A 19,662-nucleotide genomic window follows, 5' to 3' on the forward strand; every position below is an offset into this window, starting at 1 on the left:
TGATGGGCGTGACCCTGGACAGGGAGGATGGTAGCACCCCGATGGAGACGGACGGCGGGGACAAGGGCAAGCAGGGCACCAACTACTTCATCGACACCAACCAGCTGAGGGTGGCCCGTGAGAGTATGGAGGTCATGTCACCGCTCAAAAACGGCATGAGTGAGTCTCTCTCCCCCGTCTTGTGATCGTGGACAATGTGGAAGTTGTATTGACAGCATTCTGCCCGAATGAAATAAAAGCCAATGCTGTGACATGGCATGCAGAGCATATAGGCAGAACAGGTAGTGGAATGCCAGGCAATGCCTTCAATATCTAGGACAATGCACAATATTTTGTGAAGAGGATCCTTGTCTGGACTTTCAATGACCTGCGAATCTTCCTGCGAGATTAACACAAACGGCAGTATTGACATATCCGGAAGTTTTGCCTTTCTGAAATTGTCTATACTTTTCCACTAACAATATACTTTATTGTCCATTTAAACATTGACATTTGTTTTGTGAAGCCACATGGAAAAACAACACGTTGACATGTTCAACAGTCAACACAGTGATTTGGAAGTTAATGGAGAGGATGGTCTCTGTTAGAAAAGAGAAATGATGGTTGGTCATTGGTCAGACTGAGAACCATCATGGATGATGTATTGGGTGTCTTTCTCCTGAACTGTCCATGGTGTTTATTTGTTGCTCTATTTAAAACATTTTTTATGACAATGCCATTTCTGACTTTTCTGCTTACGTGATCCTGACTTTAATGTGAATTCAGTACGTGGGCTATTTTAGAGGAAAGTGTGACAAAGATCTTAATAGACTCTGAGCAGCACTATATATCAGAGAGCTCCTTGGAGTGCTGCCCTGGATTAGAATTCACACATTGCGCTTAAATTAGCCAAGTTCATCAGTCTATTTTCTCCAGTATCCGACCTAGCAATAGAGATGAAAGATGTAGGTTAATATAATGTAGTTGCGTGAGGAGACGTAAGTATGCACACCTTTTTTTAAAGGTCGAGTCAGCGATATGACGTAGATGCACAAGGTATACAGCACAGTGGGTCAATTTCCGCAACAACAAAGAGTGTTGGAGCGCGAGGCTAAACTTCTACGCTGTGTTTGTCACGTACCTACCATTCTAACAGTGTGAAGCAAACCCATGTGCAGTTACTGTATGGGTGTGAAGTCTTGTATCTCGCTCATCTCAATATCTGCGGTGGTGCTCGTGGCGATGCCATGTTTGCTGTTAAGTATTAACTATTCAACAGTACCAGGCTTTATTGCAGGTGACCTGCATGACATGCCCAAAGAGAGAGGACTGGCCACCCCTCAGAGCCTTTTCTCTAGGTTTCTACCTCGGTTCCTGCCTTTCTCAAGTTTTTCCTAGCCACCGTGCTTCTACATCTGCATTGCTTGCTGTTTGGGGTTTTAGGCTGGGTTTCTGTATGTTAATGTGAAAAGGGCTTTATAAGTACATTGGATTTGATTTGGATCATTTTCTATGGGCATTTTATACAAGGAAAACTACCTTGGCCCAACCCCTTGCTTACGTGATTTCTTGTGGGGAAATTTGCACTGGTTACCATGACATCCTCTAACTCGGTACATTGGTCTTTTTGTTTGTTTTGTCATCTGTGAAGTCGAGGACTGGGACAGCTTCCAGGCCATTCTAGACCACACCTACAAGATGCACTTCAAGTCAGAACCCAGCATCCATCCTGTACTCATGTCAGAAGCCTCGGTGAGTAGGCCTCGCCTTCCGTTTTGGCATTTAGAACACACAGACTTAATGGTACATAGGTTTCATGATCAACTCATTCAGTATGTCGCGAGCCTAATGTACATTGGAATGAGTGCACACCGACAGCCAGTAGTGTACACCGACAGCCACACCGACTGCCAGTAGTGCCCTCAATGTCCGCAAGGGGATCAGCCCCGATTTTTAATTTTTTTATTTATTTATTATTATTATTATTTTTTAAACTAACCACTGTGGAGTTATTATACTGTGAAATATAGTATTTGGTTTTCTGTAGTATTCAGCCTATGGTGTCCTGCTGGTTCATTGTACACTGATATCTGGCATTAGGCACCAAACAAAGAAAATGCTCTGAAACAGAAGGTGTTATCTGTACTTATTCAACAAGAAACGCTAGTTCATGTTTCACTTTCAAAATGTTTTGCTATGGTGTGCCTTGAATAAAAAAAAAAAAAAGAGGGTCGTCATGGTTTTCTCTTCAGTTTCCCCTTTTTTCTCTTATCTCTGCAGTGGAACACACGAGCCAAGCGGGAGAAGCTAACCGAGCTGATGTTTGAGCATTACAACATTCCTGCCTTCTTCCTGTGCAAAACGGCGGTGCTCTCTTCGTATCCTTACACAGTGAATTTAAATAATATAGGGATGTTGTCGGAAGGCTAATGAAGTGGTGGCTCGATGGCGTCACTGTAATGAAACACTGGTCAAATGACACGAGCCATCTGCTGTTTAATAATGACCCCAAAATCTGTTTTCTTTTAAATTTATTATAACTACTTTAGTCACCTAAAAAAATAAAAAAATAAACATTCTCAGTAGTTTGCTAATAGTGATTGTTTGCTAATTGTTCGGCCTAAAAGACATTGTATCTCATCTCTGTAGAAACGCCCCTTCTGTTCACTTAACTCTGAGTGTCTCAGCTTTGCCAATGGACGATCCACAGGGTTGGTGTTAGACAGCGGAGCCACACACACCACAGCCATTCCAGTGCACGACGGTTACGTGCTTCAGCAAGGTCAATTGTCCAGCTCTCCCACCGCACTCTTTTCTATTTTAGTTTGCCTAGATTTTATTATCTACATCATGTACAAGTCTTAAAAGTGCTGGATAAACTCTTACCATTATGAGTGCTGGATAAACTCTTACCATTATGAGTGATGGATAAGCTCTTGCCATTATGAGTGATGGATAAGCTCTTGCCATTATGAGTGATGGATAAGCTCTTGCCATTATGAGTGATGGATAAGCTCTTGCCATTATGAGTGATGGATAAGCTCTTGCCATTATGAGTGATGGATAAGCTCTTGCCATTATGAGTGATGGATAAGCTCTTGCCATTATGAGTGCTGGATAAGCTCTTGCCATTATGAGTGCTGGATAAGCTCTTGCCATTATGAGTGCTGGATAAGCTCTTGCCATTATGAGTGCTGGATAAGCTCTTGCCATTATGAGTGCTGGATAAGCTCTTGCCATTATGAGTGATGGATAAGCTCTTGCCATTATGAGTGATGGATAAGCTCTTGCCATTATGAGTGCTGGATAAGCTCTTGCCATTATGAGTGCTGGATAAGCTCTTGCCATTATGAGTGATGGATAAGCTCTTGCCATTATGAGTGATGGATAAGCTCTTGCCATTATGAGTGATGGATAAGCTCTTGCCATTATGAGTGCTGGATAAGCTCTTGCCATTATGAGTGCTGGATAAGCTCTTGCCATTATGAGTGCTGGATAAGCTCTTGCCATTATGAGTGATGGATAAGCTCTTGCCATTATGAGTGATGGATAAGCTCTTGCCATTATGAGTGATGGATAAGCTCTTGCCATTATGAGTGATGGATAAGCTCTTGCCATTATGAGTGATGGATAAGCTCTTGCCATTATGAGTGATGGATAAGCTCTTGCCATTATGAGTGATGGATAAGCTCTTGCCATTATGAGTGATGGATAAGCTCTTGCCATTGTGAGTGATGGATAAGCTCTTGCCATTGTGAGTGATGGATAAGCTCTTGCCATTGTGAGTGATGGATAAACTCTTACCATTGTGAGTTGACAAGAAATGCCCCCACTTTGAAGCCGACGTGTCTCAGGATGTGGGTCGAAATTACTTTAGATAGATACTGATATGGTTTTGAATACTTCATACTTGTGGAAACCCCAAAATCAATCAATCAACTGAAAAGCAGCGAACTGGGTAGCACTTCCGTCCTCTCCCTGCAGCAAGTTGAATCCCCAGCAGTAAGCAGCAGGAAGATGATGGAAACACAGGGGTTTGACATTGGTATCCACCTTCAGGACATCTCCTTACACGAAAGAGACATGTTTGTGAAAAATTAGGTAACAGCAACCGTCTTGGTAAAGCATCAAGGGCTAGGTTTTCTGCAGTGAGGCAATTTGAGTCGGTGCTGCAGTGAAATACAAGACCGAGGACTATGGCACAGGAGTCTGGCATATAAACATCAACAAAGCCATTTTAGTTGATATGAGGAAATGGTCATTTGGGAAAGGAGCAGTATGTTGGGGTCGTCTGCGGAGCGGCGCGTTGGGGTCGTCTGCGGAGCGGCGTGTTGGGGTCGCCCCGAGGAGCGGCGCGTTTTTGGGGTCGCCCCCGAGGAGCGGCGCGTTTTTGGGGTCGCCCCCGAGGAGCGGCGCGTTTTTGGGGTCGCCCCCGAGGAGCGGCGCGTTTTTGGGGTCGCCCCCGAGGAGCGGCGCGTTTTTGGGGTCGCCCCCGAGGAGCGGCGCGTTTTTGGGGTCGCCCCCGAGGAGCGGCGCGTTTTTGGGGTCGCCCCCGAGGAGCACAATGACACAATGCCTCCATTCACAATGGTGCAAAGTCGATTCAGTGTTCTTGGCCTGTGCATGTCATAGTTGTTATAAGCCTTCATAATAGGTGTGTAACGCTCTAAATGAGTGGAAGGGAAAAGCGTTTTGATGTTCTGACCAATTATCCTTTCCTCAACTATCCAAGTGACATGTTTTATGTTCTTTTATTTCAGGCATCGTCAAGTCTCCCCTTGCTGGAGACTTTATGAGCATGCAATGTAGAGAGCTATTTCAAGAGTTAAATGTTGAAATAGTCCCTCCTTACATGATTGCATCAAAGGTGAGACCTGCTAAAGTAAGTCAAAACTACTCATTTCAGAGATTCCACATCTCACTTTTTGGTGCTATTGCTCACGTTATGGTGGTGGGGCATTTGTAAGTATAGAACTTAAGATATTCAAAAAACATTATTTATTTTTTAATTTAAAAAAAAATCTTTACATATTCAGGTTTTCTCATGCATTTCCCTTCACCCACTACATTTTAGTTTCATTAATCACTTTTGTCATAGTGTAACATATTCAAAAGGGGATTTTATATTGGTTTTGTTTGAGAATCTACATGTAATATTAATTTTGTCTAGATTTGTGCTTTGTAATTTTATGATTGGCCAATAACAATTAATACAGAGATGCTCTAACTCTGGTATTTTGTTCCCGTACATTGCATGCATGAGCATCGAATTGACAAGCGCTATAAATTGGGATAGATGGAATCCGTTTAATCAAGTCTTTACGAAAAGTCCTACATTGATGAGGGAATTTCAATTAAGGCCAATTTTTATTGTCTTATACTTGTATTCAAATTAATTCAAATGAGCATGTCGCACAGCGTGCTTGAAAAAGTCATAATCTACAAAACGTAAAGCAAGGAAATATCTATAATTTAATAAGCTCTGGAAGGAAGAAACCATGATAGGAACCATACTTCACAGGAATCCCATCCTTCTTTCATGCCTTGATTTTTCATATCACAAAATGTGCCGTTGTTCTGTGATAGTCTCCACCATTACCCGTCAGAATCTGAGATGTGATTTCTCCGAATTAATCAGGAATTCCTCAGATTCCTGACCTCAAAACACTGTTTGCCTTTTATCCCTGGCTCTCTTTTTATTTTTGATCTCTTCCTCTCCTCCTCTAGCCTGGTCCCAGATCTGTTGGTGCTGTCTCGCCAACTCCTGCTGTCATTTTCATTGACGGCACAAGCAGATCTAGAACCAGGCTACTTGTCCACTATGACAACGTGACTGCAGATCTAGAACCAGGCTACTTGTCCACTGTGACAACGTGACTGCAGATCTAGAACCAGGCTACTTGTCCACTATGACAATGTGACTGCAGATCTAGAACCAGGCTACTTGTCCACTATGACAACGTGACTGCAGATCTAGAACCAGGCTACTTGTCCACTATGACAACGTGACTGCAGATCTAGAACCAGGCTACTTGTCCACTATGACAACGTGACTGCAGATCTAGAACCAGGCTACTTGTCCACTATGACAACGTGATTGCAGATCTAGAACCAGGCTACTTGTCCACTATGACAACGTGACTGCAGATCTAGAACCAGGCTACTTGTCCACTATGACAACGTGACTGCAGATCTAGAACCAGGCTACTTGTCCACTATGACAACGTGACTGCAGATCTAGAACCAGGCTACTTGTCCACTATGACAACGTGACTGCAGATCTAGAACCAGGCTACTTGTCCACTATGACAACGTGACTGCCCATCTGGAACCAGGCTACTTGTCCACTATGACAACGTCATTGCAGATCTAGAACCAGGCTACTTGTCCACTATGACAACATCATTGCAGATCTAGAACCAGGCTACTTGTCCACTATGACAACATGACTGCCCATCTGGAACCAGGCTACTTGTCCACTATGACAACGTCATTGCAGATCTAGAACCAGGCTACTTGTCCACTATGACAACATCATTGCAGATCTAGAACCAGGCTACTTGTCCACTATGACAACATGACTGCCCATCTGGAACCAGGCTACTTGTCCACTATGACAACGTCATTGCAGATCTAGAACCAGGCTACTTGTCCACTATGACAACGTCATTGCAGATCTAGAACCAGGCTACTTGTCCACTATGACAACGTCATTGCAGATCTAGAACCAGGCTACTTGTCCACTATGACAACGTCATTGCAGATCTAGAACCAGGCTACTTGTCCACTATGACAACGTCATTGCAGATCTAGAACCAGGCTACTTGTCCACTATGACAACGTCATTGCAGATCTAGAACCAGGCTACTTGTCCACTATGACAACGTCATTGCAGATCTAGAACCAGGCTACTTGTCCACTATGACAACGTCATTGCAGATCTAGAACCAGGCTACTTGTCCACTATGACAACGTCATTGCAGATCTAGAACCAGGCTACTTGTCCACTATGACAACGTCATTGCAGATCTAGAACCAGGCTACTTGTCCACTATGACAACGTCATTGCAGATCTAGAACCAGGCTACTTGTCCACTATGACAACGTCATTGCAGATCTAGAACCAGGCTACTTGTCCACTATGACAACGTCATTGCAGATCTAGAACCAGGCTACTTGTCCACTATGACAACGTCCCTGCTGACCTTGTGTTTCTCACTGTAGGATGCTGTACGTGATGGAACCCCAGCCAGCTGGAAGAAGAAGGAGAAACTACCTCAAGTCACCCGGTCCTGGCACAACTACATGTGTAATGTAAGCAGCTTTGCGTTCTAATCATAAAACAGAAAGTCTTAAACAGTCCAATGTAGGTGGTCGGTGCTGCATCACCGTAACATGTAGACAGACGTGTGATGTTCACCGGTCTTCATCATTCACATGTTCCTAATGTGAAATATTCCTTACTGTACTGCTAGAACAATTATAATTTTTTTGTCCCCTGCCTCCAGACTGTGATTCAGGATTTCCAAGCGTCCGTGCTGCAGGTTTCAGACTCGCCGTACGATGAACAGTGAGTCCACCACACTCCCATTCTATCATGTCACAATAACCACCACAGAATAGTTCTCTCCCTTTTCTAAGGGTTCATTTTCATTGTGTTGAAATGTAATCCTTCTACAGAGTTGCAGCCCAGATGCCCACGGTTCACTACGAGCTGCCCAATGGATACAACTGTGACTTTGGGGCAGAGAGGCTGAAGATTCCAGAAGGCCTTTTTGACCCTTCCAATGCTAAGGTAAGAATCGCTTGAATGGCATAATGCATCAATCATTCTCTTTGACCGGACCTGTCTGAAATGTGGTGTTCTTGGAATGTTCCGGTTCTCCTCCACAGGGTCTGTCTGGCAACACCATGTTGGGAGTCGGCCACGTGGTGACCACCAGTGTGGGAATGTGTGACATCGATATTCGGCCGGTAGGTGCCCACATTAAGGACCTATCACGTTACTTGTTTTGGCTGCCATAGTTACTAGGCCTGTGTATTTTGTGATTGATTCGTGATCTATTACTGTTATTCGGAATTACATAGAGGCCAGGTGACCTTTATTCCCACAAGAGGTTGTACAGAACTGACCTTTGACCTTTGTCTCAGGGTCTTTATGGTAGCGTGGTGGTCACCGGCGGCAACACACTCATCTCGGGCTTCACGGACCGACTCACCAGAGAACTCTCTCAAAAGACCCCCCCTGTGAGTGAAGCACTAAAATATTTATTGTTTACTTATTTTGTCCTCTTCTTAGCAAATGTTCCTGTCCACAGTTCCTGTCGGCGTCTAATTTTGTCTTCTCTCCTGTGTTCAGAGTATGAGACTGAAATTGATAGCCAACAACACAACGGTGGAGCGCAGGTTCAGTGCCTGGATAGGAGGCTCCATCTTGGCATCACTAGTGAGTTCACATCCATGTATACAGAGCATTCAGAAAGTATTCAGACCTCTTGACTTTTTCTACATTTTGTTACGTGACAGCCTTCTAAAATTGATTAAATTGTTGTTGTTTTTCTCCTCATCAATCTACACTTTACCCCATAATGACAAATTAAAAATAGGTCCTTTTTTTTTTCAATTTTGCAAATGTAAAAAAAATATACACTGCCGTTCAAAAGTTTGCGGTCACTTAGAAATGTCCTTGTTTTTGAAAGGAAATCACTTTTTTTTTGTCCATTTTAAAATAACATCAAATTGAACAAATACAGTCTAGACGTTGTAAATGACTATTGTAGCTGGAAACGGCACATTTTCTAATGGAATATCTACAGTTGAAGGCGGATGTTTACATACACCTTAGCCAAGTACATTTAAACTCTGTTTTTCACAATTCCTGACATTTAATCCTAGTAAAAATTCCCTGTCTTAGGTCAGCTAGGATCACCACTTTATTTTAAGAATGTGAAATGTCAGAATAATAGAAGAAGAAAGAATGATTTATTTCAGCTTTTATATCTTTCATCACATTTCCAGTGGGTCAGAAGTTTACATACACTCAAATAGTATTTGGTAGAATTGCCTTTAAATTGTTTAACTTGGTTCAAACGTTTCAGGTAGCCTTCCACAAGCTTCCCACAATAAGTTGGGAGAATTTTGGCCCATTTCTCCTGACAGAGCTGGTGTAACTGAGTCAGGTTTGAAGGCCTCCTTGCTCGCACATGCTTTTTCAGTTCTGCCCACATATTTTCTATAGGATTAAGGTCAGGGCTTTGTGATGGCCACTCCAATACCTTGACTTTGTTGTCCTTAAGCCATTTTGCCACAACTTTGGAAGAATGCTTGTGGTCATTGTCCATTTGAAAGACCCATTTCCTGACTGATGTCTTGAGATGTTGCTTCAATATATCCATATAATGTTCCTACCTCATGATGCCATCTATTTTGTGTATTGCACCAGTCCCACCTGCAGCAAAGCACCCCCACAACATGATGCTGCCACCACCGTTCTTCACGGTTGGGATGGTGATCTTCGGCTTGCAAGCCTCCTCCTTGTTCTTCCAAACATAACAATGCTCATTATGGCCAAACAGTTCTATTTTTGTTTCATCAGAGCAGAGGACATTTCTCCAAAAGGTACGATCTTTGTCCCTATGTGCAGTTGCAAACCGTAGTCTGGCTTTTATATGGCGGTTTTGGAGCAGTGGCGTCTTCCTTGCTGAGCGGCATTTCAGGTTATATCGATATAGGACTTGTTTTACTGTAGATATAGATACTTTTGTACCTATTTCCTCCAGCATCTTCACAAGGTCCATTTCTGTTGTTCTGGGATTGATTTGCATTTTTTGCACCAGAGTACATTCATCTCTATGAGACAGAACGTGTCTCCTTCCTGAGTGGTATGACGGCTGCGTGGTCCCATGTTGTTTATACCTGCGTACTATTGTTTGTACAGATGAACGTGTTACCTTCAGGTGTTTGGAAATTGCTCCCAAGGATGAACCAGACTTGTGGAGGTCTAACAATTATTTTTCTGAGGTCTTGGCTGACTTCTTTTGATTTCCCCATGATGTCAAGCAAAGAGGCACTGAGTTTGAAGGTGGGCCTTGATATACATCCACAGGTACACCTCCAATTGACTCAAATTATGTCAATTAGCCAATCAGAAGCTTCTAAAGCCATGACATCATTTCTGGAATTTTCCAAGCTGTTTAAAGGTACAGTCAGCTTAGTGTATGTGAACTTCTGACCCACTGGATCATTTTGGACCTAAGGATAATTTTGGACTTGGCGCTCCGGTACCGCTTGCCGTGCAGTAGTGTAACCGATGTGAAATGGCTAGCTAGTTAGCGTTTCAATCGGTGATGTCACTCGCTCTGAGACCTTGAAATAGTTGTTCCCCTTGCTCCGCAAGGGCCGCAGCTTCTGTGGAGCGATGGGTAACGATGCTTCGAGGGTGGCTGTTGTTGTGTGCAGAGGGTCCCTGGTTTGAGCCCAGGTAGGGGCGAAGAGAGGGATGGAAGCTATACTGTTACAGTAACAAGTCTACGACTTGTGGGACTGGAGTCTTAGACAAGTTTTTGGGGCCTTCTGACACCGCATAGTATATAGGTCCTGGATGGCAGGAAGCTTGTCCCCAGTGATGTATTCGGCTGTATGCACCACCCTCTGTAGTGCCTTAAGGTTGGATGCCGAGCAGTTGCCATACCAGGCGGTGATGCAACCAGGATGCTCTCTTCAATTTTGGTTTCATCAGACCAGAGAATCTTGTGTCTCATGTCTGAGTCCTTTAGGTGCCTTTTACTGAGGAGTGGCTTCCGTCTGGCCACTCTACCATAAAGGTCTGATTGGTGGAGTGCTGCAGAGATGGTTGTCCTTCTGGAAGGTTCTCCCATCTCCACAGAGGAACTGGAGCTCTGTCAGAGTGACTATAAGGTTCATGGTCACCTTCCTGACCAATGCCCTTCTCCCCTGAATGCTCAGTTTGGCTGGGCGGCCAGCTGTAGGAAAAGTCTTGGTGGTTCCAAACTTCTTCCATTTAAGAATGATGGAGGCCACTGTGATCTTGGGGGCCTTCAATGATGCAGGCAATTTTTGGTATCCTTCCCCAGATCTGTGCCTCGACACAATCCTGTCTCAGAGCTCTACGGACATTTCCTTCGACCTCATGGCTTGGTCTTTGCTCTGACATGCACTGCCAACTGTGGGACCTTAGGTATGTGCCTTTCCAAATCATGTCCAATCAATTGAATTTACCACCGGGGGACTCCAATCATGTTGTAGAAATACCTCAAGGATGATCAAGGGAAACAGGATGCACCTGGTGTTCAATTTCGAGTCTCATAGCAAAGGGTCTGAATACTTATGTAAATAAGGTTTTTCTGTTTTTTTCCGTTTTAAATTGCAAAAATGTCTAAACTGTTTTTGCTTTGTCATTATAGGATATTGTGTGTAGATTGATGAGGAAAATGTTGTATGTAATCCATTTTAGAATAAGGCTGTAACGTAAAAAATGAAATGTGTAAAAAGTCAAGGGGTCTGAATACTTTCCAAATGCACTGAAGCAGTCTATAAGATATATCTTATTACAGTTTAGGCCTACCTGGTTATTTTCTTCCATCTGGCAATATCATATTAATGGATTAAATCTATATAGTTTGTTTTGTTGCTAGTATTTTTATTAATTGTTTGAAAATACAAGTATTATCTACTTTCTGAAGGACAGCCAAGTTGATAGGCAACATAGAACCTACAAACAATTATGACATCATTGGAGCACATGCACGTGTCACAAACACCTTTAGCCCAAAAAAGCAGTGTAGCAGTGCTGCCCAAGCTGGGGGCGATACACTTTTATTAGGCTTTTATTCAGATTCACAAACAATGCTCTACTTGAAGTCAATGAGTAAACATGTAGCAACATACCTGAGCTTTAACGTGTAAGTAGAAGTTGACACTAACCATATGTATAATCCTAAAATGCTTGCCCTAAATACCAGTCTAGAACCCAGGTATGTCTCCTGCTATTTATAGTATCTTTCAAGTACATCTTATTACAGTTTAGGCCTATCTTATTGTTTTCTTCCATCTAGCAATATCATTTTAAGGGCAAATACACACACGTGTGTTGTAGGCCAATGAACTCCATAGTTTTAATCAGAGTTTATAATAAGGATGGGGAATTCTGTAACAGTTTATGACATCAAATATGACAGCTATGGAGAATAATTTTCAAAACAATGTCCAAAGCAGGAAATCATTGGATGTGATTCATTTGATTCTATGCAATTTCATCTTTGAGGACTGACATGGAAGCAACCATTACACAACCCTGAACTCAATAACCCCACCCCAGTTTCAGAAGAGATATCAAACCATATCTTGTCATTCTGTATTACATTCTGTATTACATCCATCACTGTCTATTACATACACCCAGGCTGTGCCTGGACAGTGATTGATGGCTATATGGAGCATCCTTGTCCATCATGTTCAGTGTGTTAGTGCTCTCACCACAGCGAGGCAGCAGCCTCCACTGAGCAGCTCCGCAGAGCTCCGCAGCCTCCACTGATATATACTTATACTGTATTGCAATACTTCTGGTCACTTGCACACTATGATTTGTCTATTTGTTTTGTGATTTGTGTGTTGCCTGTTTTGAAATAGTTTGATAATAACATGTTACTTTGACCTTCATCAATGATGGTGGTTGTATTGTTTGGGATTTGTACTGATAAGCATCATGTTGTCTTACTCTAGGGAACTTTCCAGCAAATGTGGATCTCAAAACAGGAGTACGAAGAGGGCGGGAAGCAGTGCGTAGACAGGAAGTGCCCTTGATCGACCACCAACAGCATCTGCTGCCTCCAGAACTCACAATAACATGTCTAGTTAAACCTTTTACTGTGAGCTCAGGAACGCCCAAGGACGGTAGTTCTGTCGATTAAAAAAAATGTTTTTTAAAACTGGATGATCGAATCTGCCATTATCATTTTTTGTAGAAAACATGAACTATAACGAACCATTATTCCATATTCCATTGCTATGAAAAGGGTGAAAGGCTGAGTTCCTTTTGACTCCATCTTCAGTATGCCATTTTCAGTTTGTTTATGGACCTTATATTCTGATCTCAACCTTCTTGACAGGTACGAAACACTTGGTTAGTGTATGTGTCTTATCCAATGGGTTGTCAGGTGAACGTTGAAGATGCTTCTTGGAGGTGAACTAATGATGTCATTTGAATCGCTGTCATTGAGTTGCTCACTGGACAAGACAATTATTCACTGAAAATTAAATGTCTTTCATTTCACTTATGTTGATATTTGATTGGCTATTTGCTGTCTTTTGAAAATACAAAAATAAATATAACTGTTTTATGAAGCACTTGTAGACATTCATTGTTTTCAAAATCATATTTTCAGCAAAACAGATACATCAGTTTACAATATGACATCAAATCAAATAAAAATAAAATAAGTGATATGTAAATGATTGGCAAAAGGCTCCAACCACCCAAGTCAGACTGTTCACTCTGCTACCACACGGCAAGCGATACGAGAGCACCAAGTCTGGGACAAAAGGCTCCTTAACAGCTACTACCCCGAAGCCATTAGACTGCTGAACAGCTTCTACCCCCAAGTCATTAGACTGCTGAACAGCTTTTACCCCCAAGTCATTAGACTGAACAGCTTTTACCCCCAAGCCATTAGACTGCTGAACAGCTTTTAACCCCAAGTCATTAGACTGCTGAACAGCTTTTACCCCCAAGTCATTAGACTGCTGAACAGCTTTTACCCCCAAGTCATTAGACTGCTGAACAGCTTCTACCCCCAAGTCATTAGACTGCTGAACAGCTTCTACCCCCAAGTCATTAGACTGCTGAACAGCTTCTACCCCCAAGTCATTAGACTGCTGAACAGCTTCTACCCCCAAGTCATTAGACTGCTGAACAGCTTCTACCCCAAGTCATTAGACTGCTGAACAGCTTCTACCCCCAAGTCATTAGACTGCTGAACAGCTTCTACCCCCAAGTCATTAGACTGCTGAACAGCTTCTACCCCCAAGTCATTAGACTGCTGAACAGCTTCTACCCCCAAGTCATTAGACTGCTGAACAGCTTCTACCCCCAAGTCATTAGACTGCTGAACAGCTTCTACCCCCAAGTCATTAGACTGCTGAACAGCTTCTACCCCCAAGTCATTAGACTGCTGAACAGCTTCTACCCCCAAGTCATTAGACTGCTGAACAGCTTCTACCCCCAAGTCATTAGACTGCTGAACAGCTTCTACCCCCAAGTCATTAGACTGCTGAACAGCTTCTACCCCCAAGTCATTAGACTGCTGAACAGCTTCTACCCCCAAGTCATTAGACTGCTGAACAGCTTCTACCCCAAGCCATTAGACTGCTGAACAGCTTCTACCCCCAAGTCATTAGACTGCTGAACAGCTTCTACCCCCAAGTCATTAGACTGCTGAACAGCTTCTACCCCCAAGTCATTAGACTGCTGAACAGCTTCTACCCCAAGTCATTAGACTGCTGAACAGCTTCTACCCCCAAGTCATTAGACTGCTGAACAGCTTCTACCCCCAAGCCATTAGACTGCTGAACAGCTTCTACCCCAAGTCATTAGACTGCTGAACAGCTTCTACCCCAAGTCATTAGACTGCTGAACAGCTTCTACCCCCAAGTCATTAGACTGCTGAACAGCTTCTACCCCCAAGTCATTAGACTGCTGAACAGCTTCTACCCCCAAGTCATTAGACTGCTGAACAGCTTCTACCCCCAAGTCATTAGACTGCTGAACAGCTTCTACCCCCAAGTCATTAGACTGCTGAACAGCTTCTACCCCCAAGTCATTAGACTGCTGAACAGCTTCTACCCCCAAGTCATTAGACTGCTGAACAGCTTCTACCCCCAAGTCATTAGACTGCTGAACAGCTTCTACCCCCAAGTCATTAGACTGCTGAACAGCTTCTACCCCCAAGTCATTAGACTGCTGAACAGCTTCTACCCCCAAGTCATTAGACTGCTGAACAGCTTCTACCCCCAAGTCATTAGACTGCTGAACAGCTTCTACCCCCATTAGACTCATTAGACTGCTGAACAGCTTCTACCCCCAAGTCATTAGACTGCTGAACAGCTTCTACCCCCAAGTCATTAGACTGCTGAACAGCTTCTACCCCCAGCCATTAGACTGCTGAACAGCTTCTACCCCCAAGTCATTAGACTGCTGAACAGCTTCTACCCCCAAGTCATTAGACTGCTGAACAGCTTCTACCCCCAAGTCATTAGACTGCTGAACAGCTTCTACCCCCAAGTCATTAGACTGCTGAACAGCTTCTACCCCCAAGTCATTAGACTGCTGAACAGCTTCTACCCCCAAGTCATTAGACTGCTGAACAGCTTCTACCCCCAAGTCATTAGACTGCTGAACAGCTTCTACCCCCAAGTCATTAGACTGCTGAACAGCTTCTACCCCCAAGTCATTAGACTGCTGAACAGCTTCTACCCCCAAGTCATTAGACTGCTGAACAGCTTCTACCCCCAAGTCATTAGACTGCTGAACAGCTTCTACCCCCAAGTCATTAGACTGCTGAACAGCTTCTACCCCCAAGTCATTAGACTGCTGAACAGCTTCTACCCCCAAGTCATTAGACTGCTGAACAGCTTCTACCCCCAAGTCATTAGACTGCTGAACGTTAATTAAATGGCCACCTGCACTATTTGCATTGACCCCCTTTGTTATTGATGTATTTTTCTAATTGTTTTCCACTGACTCTCTTGAATTGGCTCGATGCACACTCACTACACTCTACCCACACATTCACTGTGACACTGACCGACTTTCACACTAGCTGCTGCTACTGTGTTTATTATCTATCCTGATTGCCTAGTCACTTTTACCCTTACCTACATGTACATACTGTATTACCTCGACTACCTCGCACCCATGCACATTGACTCGGTACTGGTACTCCTTGTAAATAGCCTTGTTATTGTGTTACTATTTACAAAATATTTTCTTTTTTAACTCTGCATTGTTGGGAATGGGCTCGTAATAAAGCCTCTCACAGTTGTTTCGGCGTATGTGACCAATACGATTAGATTAATCTGAACAAATGAATGCTCTCGTTGTTTATAATGAGGAATTTATTTAAATAATTTGGTTTTCCTTGAAGATTTGAATGGGCTGAGAAAGCCTTTTGTGATGGATCTAGACAATCTGGTGAAAAGGGAGGGTTTGCGACTCTTCTCTTCAAGTGGGAAGGACGATGCGATATCATAAATTCCCTCTGGAGAAAAGGAGCCATGAGATGTTGTCATCGTCTCTGCAACGAAAGACCATCCAGCATGCAATCAATTTACATTTTTACTCATTTATCAGACACTTATCTAGAGAGACTTACAAGGAGCAATTAGGATTAATCAAGAGCACATTGACAGATTTTGCCTCGTGGACTCAGGGATTCTGAACCAGCAACCTATCGGTTACTGGCCCAACCTCTTAACCCACTAGGCTACCACCCAGCCCACAGTACAGTATGTCATAGGTAACAACTCAGAGGAGTACAATGTCTTTCCAAATGAATTAGTGGAATGGTAAAGGGATAATGTCTCAGTCTTGACTGAGCAGCAGCCTAAACAGCAGCAGGGCTTACCTGTAAAGTACACAGTAGGGGAAATGTTCTGAGGCTGGTACTCCAGAGACTCTTGAGGACAGAGGTTCTTACTAACTTTCTTGGAACCCTGGTTGGTGGGAAAAGGCACATTAAAACAAACTGAAATTTTTTCGATATCTTAAAGTACAGCATATCAATTGCAAAGAAGCAGTGCAATGCCATGACACAAATAATCATATATCTCACAAAAGGTCAACAGCAGTGTTATTCATGAAAGATGTATGTGGACTATACCTTTGTGTTAAAGGTGAGGACCTGCTCTCCAGTACTGCTGATGGTATCCCTTTCCAGATCAAACACGCCTTCTACAATGTCACTGGTGGCCACACTGGTAGCGGACTCAAAATAACATTTAGCAGTGGCTTTGGTGATCATTTGAAGAATGACCATGCAAGTAGAAGTCTTTGGATCGTTCTGGACTGAAACATCAAAGTTTATGTTTTCATACTCATCTGACCACTGTCTCAGGAAGCACTTCACTGTCTCTTCAGCAAATATCTGGAGAAGCTGAGAGGAGAGCTCCTTGGATATGGCACATTGTTCCTTTCCCCATTTCAGCCTTGAAAGAATAGAGTCTGAAGCACTTTTGGCTGCTTCCAATGTTAAGACCTGTGGAGTGCTGTGGCTGTCCTGAAGGGCTATCACTTTATCCACCAATTCATGACTGAAAATGTGGATGGTCCAAGTGGAAATGATTTTTCTCAATTTCCTAACAGCAGATCGGAGGTCGTCAAGATGAGAAGCACCCTGTCCATCTTCCTGTGTGTTCTCAACACTTTCCACCATAATGTCCACTACCACCCCAGCAGCTTGCCTGACTTTGTCCACAAAGGTTACAGGAAGTAAGTCCTCTGTGTGAAAGAAGTCCTCAATGATTGTGTTTCTAACAATGGGAAAGTCAATCTGAGCAGGAAACTCAGTGGGGATGGGAGTCCCGGGTAAGGCAAAGTGCCATTTCGACTGCCTTAATTTTGAAGTAGGTGTTACAGAGATGGAGGAGCGTGAAGAAGAGGTATTTCTTGTATTTTGGCTGTCAGCACTCCTACAACGGATCGTGTCAATATCCTCCAGCATGGATCCTGAGAGCTCAGTGGTTTTAGATAGTAATTTGTGCGGAATGTCCACACAGGCATCGTTTCCACCAGGTGTAACACTGCTCTGGTTGACCTCAAGATGGCCGAGACTTGCTCTTTGTGATGCAGGACTGCTTTGATATGTAAAGATTTGGATTGAACCAAGTGTTGTGTCTGATCTTTGAAGATCTTTTCTGAGAAACTCCGTAATCTTACTTTGCAGACTGTAGTAGATGTTATGAGCAACAGACCGGATCCTTTTCTCAGAAACCTGTCCAGTGGTGAGCAGGGAGGTTCCAGATACCATGTCAGATGATTGGGTGGTCTGGGTGAGCTCCTGCTGATCTTTCACCATGGTTTGTATAATATCAGTAGATGTGGTGGATGTAGATACAGACTGGAGGTACTTATCTGTTGTGCCTTCCTCCACAATGTTAAATGATCTAGAGATGACCTTACTCACTTCTTTCTCAGCTTTGGTTTGGAACTCATGACTAGAGAGTTTTTGGAGGCTCTTTGTTGAAAGACTGTGGGAAGATGCAATGCCTTTGGAGGCAGCTGTGCTGCAATCTAGACTTACTGGAGAGGTTCGCTCAGGAGAACCTTGGAGACGTTCAAACATGTCTTCACATGGTGTTGGGGACCTTGACAAGGAGATGTCCTTCAGCTGAGACAGAACACCACCTACCAACATGTTGACCTCAAGGGACATATCAGATATTTTCTTTCCTACTGTGGAGAAGCAAGGTGCATTTGATGCCTGATCCTCGCATGAGGTCAAGATTGTTGAAATGACCTCTTTGGTACTATTGGTCAGTAGACCCTCGTCTGTTTCAGTCCAGAGAAGTTTTGAACTCTCGCTGACACCCCTGTGTAGAGCCACTTCAAGGTTCAAACTGGGCAAGTGAGGCACACTCTTACTAGCTTGCCTCAAGTCCTGGCTTGCCAAACAAATGTGCTCCTTAGTCCCAAGATGTCCAGAGTCCTCTGTGGGTGTATGACTAGACATTCTGCTCAGCATGTCTGACCTCCGCTGGTGAATGATGAAGTCCTTTAATGTCTTCTTAATATTGTTATATAAACTAGTGGTAGCAGACCAGATCCTGCTCTGTAGCTTTTGTGCATTTTCCTGGAGGTCAGGTTCTCTTTCCTCTACTTCTGCAGGTTGCGCCGAGCTCTGCAGGTCTTCCACAAATGTTTCAATGATGCCAAAGGCAGCAGAATCCGCACAAATATCCTTTGACCATGTGTATTGGTTTTGAATGGAACAAGACCTGGATGCTACAGAATAAGCAGGCTGTGCACTAGTTAAGCTACTGGTGGACTTTTTAACTAGGAACTCACTCACTGCTTGAGTGGCATTTCTCTTAAATTCCTCACTTGAGAGTTTTCTAATACAATCTAACAGACTGGTCAAAGAAGCTGTGGCCTTACTTCTGCTGTCCTCAATTTGACAGGGGAACTCACATACTATTGGTGATGAGGACCTGGAATGGGAGATATCCCCAAGCAGAGCCAGAACACCCTCTACAAATTTCTCTCTCTCAAAAGAGAAGCCTGATCCTTTTTCTCCAACAGTGTACAGGGGGTCCTCCTTTGACATCTCAGTGTTGTACAAGACCAGAAGCTCTGAGATGACTTCTTTGGTGCAAGTTGTCAGAAGGAGCTTGCTTTCTTCTGACTCCGTTTTTGCCCAAAGAAGTTTTGAGCTCTCACTTAGGCCTCTTTGTAAATTAACTGCACCAGTGGACTCTGGCAACTGAGGCTCACTCTTACTGGGCATATATTTCATGTTTAAGCAAGGAAGTGGAACTGTCTCCTTAAACTCAGCATTTGTGATGTTATCATCAGATGTGACAATGTTCTTTAAGGCACATCGCTGAAGCTTGCCGAAATAATCTTTCAAGTTGTTTTGGATGCTGTGGTAAATGTGAACAGCAGCAGACCAG

At 43.4% G+C, this 19,662-nt stretch overlaps 2 protein-coding genes across 3 annotated transcripts in view; one reads left to right on the forward strand and one right to left on the reverse strand.

Annotated features, from left to right (window-relative positions):
- LOC118401569 (actin-like protein 6A) overlaps positions 1-13,341 on the forward strand; it is a 16,637-nt gene extending 3,296 nt beyond the window's left edge. Inside the window, exons 3-14 of one of the 2 annotated variants that reach the window (XM_052475350.1) lie at positions 1-159; positions 1,631-1,731; positions 2,260-2,357; positions 2,667-2,761; positions 4,740-4,861; positions 7,204-7,293; positions 7,488-7,549; positions 7,660-7,774; positions 7,873-7,953; positions 8,131-8,226; positions 8,339-8,425; positions 12,721-13,341. The exon at positions 1-159 is cut by the window's left edge and continues 16 nt beyond it. In XM_052475350.1, the coding sequence (XP_052331310.1) occupies positions 1-159; positions 1,631-1,731; positions 2,260-2,357; positions 2,667-2,761; positions 4,740-4,861; positions 7,204-7,293; positions 7,488-7,549; positions 7,660-7,774; positions 7,873-7,953; positions 8,131-8,226; positions 8,339-8,425; positions 12,721-12,801 (1,187 nt within the window). In that variant the 3' untranslated portion in view covers positions 12,802-13,341. The remainder of the gene's footprint in view (positions 160-1,630; positions 1,732-2,259; positions 2,358-2,666; positions 2,762-4,739; positions 4,862-7,203; positions 7,294-7,487; positions 7,550-7,659; positions 7,775-7,872; positions 7,954-8,130; positions 8,227-8,338; positions 8,426-12,720) is intronic. The other variant, XM_035799193.2, reaches the window with a different exon arrangement.
- Positions 13,342-15,152: 1,811 nt separating this feature from the next.
- LOC127910681 (uncharacterized) lies at positions 15,153-19,662 on the reverse strand. Its single transcript, XM_052475349.1, has 3 exons — positions 16,875-19,662; positions 16,620-16,707; positions 15,153-16,289 (listed from the first exon to the last, which is right to left on the reverse strand). The coding sequence occupies exons 1-3, from the start codon at positions 19,503-19,505 to the stop codon at positions 16,111-16,113; spliced, it is 2,898 nt and encodes a 965-aa protein (XP_052331309.1). The 5' UTR covers positions 19,506-19,662; the 3' UTR covers positions 15,153-16,110.

This window comes from Oncorhynchus keta, chromosome 22, assembly GCF_023373465.1.
Source record: "Oncorhynchus keta strain PuntledgeMale-10-30-2019 chromosome 22, Oket_V2, whole genome shotgun sequence".
In the NCBI taxonomy this organism is placed as follows: Eukaryota; Metazoa; Chordata; class Actinopteri; order Salmoniformes; family Salmonidae; genus Oncorhynchus; species Oncorhynchus keta.

What these genes read in the sequence shown, in the direction of transcription:
- LOC127910681 (XM_052475349.1), bottom strand. Translation starts at nt 19,505, where the DNA reads ATGAAATATATGCCCAGTAAGAGTGAGCCTCAGTTGCCAGAGTCCACT. An exon ending in TCCTCACCTTTAACACAAAG is followed by an intron (nt 16,708 to 16,874) that starts GTATAGTCCACA and finishes CCCACCAACCAG; the next exon opens with GGTTCCAAGAAAGTTAGTAA. An exon ending in CCCTACTGTGTACTTTACAG is followed by an intron (nt 16,290 to 16,619) that starts GTAAGCCCTGCT and finishes CTTTCGTTGCAG; the next exon opens with AGACGATGACAACATCTCAT.